The 6,523-nt window shown below is 36.5% G+C and overlaps 1 protein-coding gene across 1 annotated transcript; it reads right to left on the bottom strand.

Annotated features, from left to right (window-relative positions):
- Positions 1-6,014: 6,014 nt before the first annotated feature.
- On the bottom strand, positions 6,015-6,224 carry LOC110590815 (cytochrome c oxidase subunit 8A, mitochondrial-like). The gene has a single exon (XM_021701641.1). It carries the CDS (start codon positions 6,222-6,224, stop codon positions 6,015-6,017), a length of 210 nt encoding a protein of 69 aa, XP_021557316.1.
- Between the last annotated feature and the right edge of the window lie 299 nt (positions 6,225-6,523).

Below are 6,523 nucleotides of genomic sequence, written 5' to 3'. Positions count from 1 at the left end.
CTGAAAACAACTCCTCTAGATAACTCTTAAGTCCTTTCCAGTTCTAAAGTGCTGTGGTTTTGTGGATCTAAATTTTAAGTTAAGCTCTATGGAAAGAAGTAATAGTGAGGAATTTTAAAATCTGGTCTCCCATATTTCTTTAAGGCTGCCAATGAGTGGATTCCAGAAAGAGGATGTGAGCATTGTACGATCCAACAGCCACTTGCTAAGGGCCTCCAATAGCCAGGCATTGGGATGGGCAAGGCTCATATAGAGACACAAAACACAGCTTCTGCCTTCAGTAGGTTCTCACCTAGAGGGAAACGAGATACGAAAACAAGGAGCAGTAGGGTAGTAATATAATACAGAGGGTACGCCTGGGGACATGGAGCATTTAGGAGCAACGCCCTGCCCAGACCCGAGTGCAGCTGGCTAGTGGGCTGGATCTTCTGGAGGAGGTGACATTTAAACTGAGTCTCAAAGAACAGAACGAATGTTAGGTAGCTGAGGATGTCTTAGAGGCAAGTGAGCAGCCTGGGTGCAGCTAACATGTAGCAATAATCACGGAGAATCCTCGGAATCCACGTCCTAGCACGTTCCGATGAGGGCAGAGTCTGTGAGTTGGAGGATTGCTGAAGACACGGGACGGGGAGGTAGATGGCCAAATTTAGGAGAACCTGCAGTGCTACACTCAGGAGTTGAGGTTTTTTTTTTTAAGATTTTTTTATTCACTTATTTGAGAGAGAGAATGCAAGCATGAGCAGGAAAGGGGCAGAGGGAGAGGAACAAGCTGACTCCCCCTTAGCACAGAGCCCAACATGGGGCTCCATCCCAGGACCCTGAGATCAAGACCTGAGCTGAAGTCAGACGCTTATCTGACTGAGCCACCCAGGCACCCTAAGGAGTTTAGACTTGATTCCCAACACATGGGACATCACTAAAATATTTTAATCGAAGGAGGACACTAGGGAACGTCTTAACTGCTTCTTCTCCCATCTCAAATTTTGAAGTTAGAGCTGTACAGTTGAAAAGAACCTCAAGGGGAAGAATTCTCATGCTACCTTTATTTTTTTTTAAGAATGAAGATCAGGTAGTATAGGCTTGTTAAAACAAATTCAAACAGTATAGAAGTGCACAAAACAAAAGAGGAAAATTTCAAGACTTCCCTCCTTCATCCTTTCAACCAAATCCTACTCCCTAGGGTTAATCACTATTTTGAGTTTCATGTGCATCCATGTATTTATTTTCTAAATATATACAAAAGCATTTATATGTAACAGATATTTTTGTGAGCTCTCTAATAGAGAATGCATCAGGCTACATATATTGGTCTGTGATATGCCTTTCTCGCTTAATATATTGTCAGTACAGATCAAGCACATTCTTTTGGACTGTATAGTATCCCACTGTATGGCCTGGTTATGTCCCAAAGGTATTTAACCATTTCCCTGCTGGTGATCTTTTAGGTAGTTCCCAATTTTCGAGTCATTGCTGCAGTGAACATCCTTGACTATGTGCATATGTATGTGTGTTTTCCTAAAGGATAATTTCTTAGGATGGAATTACTAGGTTGAAGGATCTAGGCATTTAAAATTTTGAAAGTTGTAGCCACATAAAAATTTAGGAGGTGATAATGGAGTACATCTTCCATGCTAGTATTATAAGTTTTATAATTTAATACACATACTTTTATTTTAGAAGTATTTTGCATTTGGAACTACTTAATATTTTTACTCAGATGGAAGTTCTTAATTATGGACTGAAAACGTGGATAAATGTTCAGGAATAACGAAATAAGCCTTAATAGGCAAAAGCACAGAAAATGAGCAGTTCTTTGTAGAGTGGTGCATTATTAGCAAGAGTGCAGGATCTAGAGACAGACAATATAGGTCCAAATCCTAATAGCTATGGGACTGTGGACAGGTTTTTAAGTTTCTCTCTGCTTTAGTTTACTTATTTATAAAATGCCTACAACAATAGTACCTACCTCATAGCGTTCTTGTAAAGATTAAACAAGAGAAATCACATATAGCTCTGAACTTGCTTCCTGGGTTGTGGTAAATGTTCAGAAATGTCAGCTGTTAAAAGGATGAAAATCAAGACTATTGAAGCTAATGATACTCGCTTTTTACTTTTTACTTTCCATTGGCATACACCCCCACCTTCAAAGGTCTTCCTCTAGATTTTCTGACATTTCTGAAATAATCTCCCACCATGATGTATTGTTTCTTTTAGAGATTGCTGAACTCGATTTGCTAGTATTTTGCTAAGGATTTCTATGTCTATGTTCATGGGTCATATTGGTCTCATGTTGTTCCTTTTTTTCTCTCTTGTAGCTCACTCTCAGATTTTCGTATTAAGGTGATGCTGGCCTCATGAAATGAGTTGGAAAGTATTCCATCCTCCCATTTTCTGAAAGAGTTTGTGAAATGTTGGTATGTTTCTTAAACATTTGATAGAATTCAAAGTGAAACCTTCTGGGCCTAAAGTTTTCTTTGTGGGAAATTTTTAAATTTACATATTTAATTTCTTTACAGGATACAGGGCTTATTGAGATTTTCTACTTCTTCAGTCATACTTGGCAAATCATATCTTCTAAGGAATTTGCCCATTCATCTAAGTTGTTGCATTTATTGACAACAAAATACTCATAATATTCATTTATTATCCTTGTAATGTTGGTAGCATCAGTGGTGTGTAACTGATATTGATCATTTGTGTCTTCTCTCTTTTTTCCTTAATGCATCTAGCTAGGGGTTTATACATTTTGTTGAAATTCTCCAACTAGCTTTTGGTTTCAATGATTTTCTCCATTATTTTTGTTTTATATGTCATTGATTTCTGCTTTTATCTTTGTTATTTTCTCCCTTCTATTTTTTAGGTTTAATTTGTTCTTCTTTTCTTGCCTTTTTTAAAAAAATTTTTTTAAATTTAAATTCAATTAGCCAACATATATTCTTTTCTTGCTTTTTAGGATAGAATCTTAAATTACTGATTTTAGACCTTTCTTATTTTCTAATATTAACATTTAATGCTATACATTTCCTTTGAGACACTGTTTTAACTGCACCTCATAAATTTTGATATGTTTTCATTTTCATTCAGTTCAAAATATTTTTTAAGTTCCCTTATGATTTCTTCTCTGGCCCATGTGTTGTTTAGAAGTGTGCTATTGATTCCTAAATACTTGGAGTTTTCCCAAATAGCTGTTACTGATTTCTAATTTAATTTCACTATGGTCAGAGGACAAACCCTATGATTTCAATACTTTTAAATTTGTTAGAACTTGTTTTATGACTAACATATGGTCCCTCTTGATTAATGTTCCAGGTGAACTTTTAAAAAATGTGTAATTTTGCTGTTGTTGGGTAGAGTATTCTATGAATACCAATTAGGTACAGTTGATTCATGGTATCATTCAAGTCTTCAATATTCTTGCTGGTTTTGCCTTCTTTCTTTATTGATTATAAGTGAAAAGTGTTGAATACTCCAACTGTCACTGTGGATTTTTAAATTTCCTTTCAATTCAGGTTGGGTTTTTGTTGTTTTGGTTTTTTTTTAATTTCACATATACTTTTATCTAATCCTCACAAAGTACCCACGAAATATGTGTGATTATTTTTATTGTACAAGGGAGTAAACTTCCACTCACAGATTAAATGATTTTCCCAATGCCACACAACTGATTCACTTCAGAGAATTTAAGTGATTCCCAGAACCCTGACTCATTTCGTCAGGTTTTGCTTCATGTATTTTGAAGCTCTATTACATTTAGGATTGTCATATCTCCCCAATAAATTGAATATTTTATCATTATTCCTAGTATATTCCTTTTTATATTGCATGCTTTATCTGATACTAATATAGCCACTCCAGCTTTCTTATAATTTATGTTTGCATAGTATATCTTTTTCCCTCCTTTTAGTTTTAACCTATCCTGTCTATATATTTGAAGTGGTTTGTTCCTACACAGCATATAATAGAATCTTAATTTTTTATCTAGTCTGGCAATCTCTGACTTTTAATTGGGGTCTTTAGACCATTTACATGTAATATAATTATCAATATGGTTGAGTCTACCATTTACTATTAGTTTTCATTTTGTCTCATCTTTTCTTGTTACTTTTATCTTCTTTTCCTGCTTCTTTTAAGTTAATTGGTACTGCTTAATATTCCATTTTATCTCCACTGTTTGTGAGATATATTTTATTATTTTATTTTAGTGATTGCTCTACACTTTACAATATGCATCTTAATTCATAATTTACTTTCAAATAGTATTATGCCACTTCACGTATAACATAAAATCTTTAGCACTCTAGACTTCCTCTGCTCTCGTTCTGTCCTTCAAGCTATTGTCATACATATTGCTTTTACGCATTTGATAAATCTCAAAAATACATTGTTATTATTTTTGCTTTATATAGTTGATTAACTTTTAAAGAAATTTAAAAATGAGGAAACAAATCTTTTCTATTTGTCCACATATTTACCATTTCTGGTATTCCAAGTTTCCATCTGTGGACATTTTGCTTTTGCCTGAATAATTTTGTTTAACATGTCTTTTAGTATATATATGCCGGCAACAAAGTTCCTCAAGTTTTGTTTGTCTGATAATGTTTTTATTTCACCTTTGGTTTTTGTTTTTTTGCTTTTTTGTTTTTAAGATTTATTTATTTATTTGAGAGAGAGCGTGTATGCGTGTGTACGAACAGGGGGAAGGGCCGAGGGAGAGAGAGAGAGAATCTCAAGCAGACTCCCTGCTGAGTGCAGAGCTGGACGTGAGGCTTGATCTCATGACCCTGAGGTCATGACCTGAGCTGAAACCAAGCTTCAGACACTCAACCGATGAGCCACACAGGCACCCTTATTTCACTTTTGTTTTTGAAGGCTATTTCCATCAGATATTGGATTCCAAGTTGACTTTTCTCTTTCAGCACTCTAAAGGTGTTGTTTAATTGTCTTCTGGCTTGCTAAATTTCTGAGGTGAAGTTTGTAATCATTTTTATGTCTATTTCTCTGTACTTAATATGTGTTTTTCTCTGACTGCCTTTAAGATTTTTCTCTTCAACATTCGTTTTCAGATATTTGATTATTATGTAGCTTGGTTTTTTTCATGAGTTTTTAAGTTTCTCAGATTTATGAAGTATAGTTTTCAGTGAATTTTGAAGTGTTTTGGCCATTATTTCTTCAAATATTTTTCTGTCCTCTCTTTCTTCCTTTCCCAATTATGGTAGATCATTTGATATTATCTCACCAATCACTAAGCCTCCTTTCATCTATTTTTTTTTAAGATTTTATTTATTTATTTGAGAGAGAGAATGAGATAGAGAGAGAGAGCATGAGAAGGGGGAGGGTCAGAGGGAGAAGCAGACTCCCTGCTGAGCAGGGAGCCCGATGCGGGACTCGATCCTGGGACTCCAGGATCATGACCTGAGCCGAAGGCAGTGACTTAACCAACTGAGCCACCCAGGTGCCCTCATCTATTTTTTTTTCAGTCTTTTTTCTCTCTGTGGTTCATCTTGGATCAATTTAATTGCTATGTTTATACATTGACTAATCTTTTCTTCTGCAGTGCCTAATCTGATGTTAATCTTATCCACTAAAATCTTCAGTCCAGATAATTGCATTTTTTTTAATCTCTAGAAGTCACAGTTGGTTTTTTATATTCTTCATTTTTCCTCTGATTTTTTTTTGTTTTCCTTTAAATATTTATACATAATAATAAAATCTGTCTTAACATCATGTGTGCTAATTCCATTATTTTATAATTTCTAGGTCTGTTTCTCTTTTTTTTTTTTCAAGGTTTAAATAGACTTTATTGTTACAAGGAGGGCCTTACCGAGTAGGGCCTTATAAACCAATATATGTGGTCCCAAGATGTCACCATGGAGAAATGGAGAGGTCATGACTGCAGAAGAGGTCATTGTAATTGAAGGACATGATCCCGGGAAGACCGGCCAGGGATGCAGCAGACATGATCAGGAGAGGCCAGGGGTGGTCAGGTCACAGGGTGAGGGACAGGACAGCCCCCTTCACTCCCGCTTCTTGCAGCTCTCCAGATGCGACAGGACCCAGCCCGATGGCAGGAGGAAACACAGGAAGCAGGAGGTGAGCCCAATGGCAACATCCATGGTCCCGAGCTCCTCCCGCGGAGGCTTGGAATGGATCTGGGCACACTGCACTGGGAGCCTCCAGGTGAGACCTGTCAGGCCCCTCAGCAGCTGCGCCGTCGACAAAGACATGACCGCACGGAATGACGACAGTTGCCAGCTACTGCCCAAGGTCGGGAAGTCAAAATGGCCTCTAGGTCTGTTTCTCTTAACTGATTCTTCTTCTTGTTGTATTTTTTTCTTGCTTTTAAGCATGTCCAGTGATTTTTTATTTGATGCTGACATTGTTATTGTTACATTATTAAGTGTCTGTATTGTGTTGTCTTCCTTTAAAGAGCACTGGGCTTTGTTTTGGCAGGCAGTGACGTTAATTGTTCCATCAGTTTGATTCCTTTGACACCTGTCTTTAAGCTTTACTGGAGAGAGATGAG

The sequence above is a fragment of the Neomonachus schauinslandi genome, chromosome 2, assembly GCF_002201575.2.
Source record: "Neomonachus schauinslandi chromosome 2, ASM220157v2, whole genome shotgun sequence".
Lineage (NCBI taxonomy): Eukaryota > Metazoa > Chordata > Mammalia > Carnivora > Phocidae > Neomonachus > Neomonachus schauinslandi.
The sequence above is the reverse complement of the archived record's forward strand: the minus strand, read 5'-3'. Positions and strand labels throughout refer to the sequence as shown.

Bases quoted from the DNA above. Each gene is read 5' to 3' on its own strand.
- LOC110590815 (XM_021701641.1), bottom strand. From the start codon at position 6,224: ATGTCTTTGTCGACGGCGCAGCTGCTGAGGGGCCTGACAGGTCTCACC.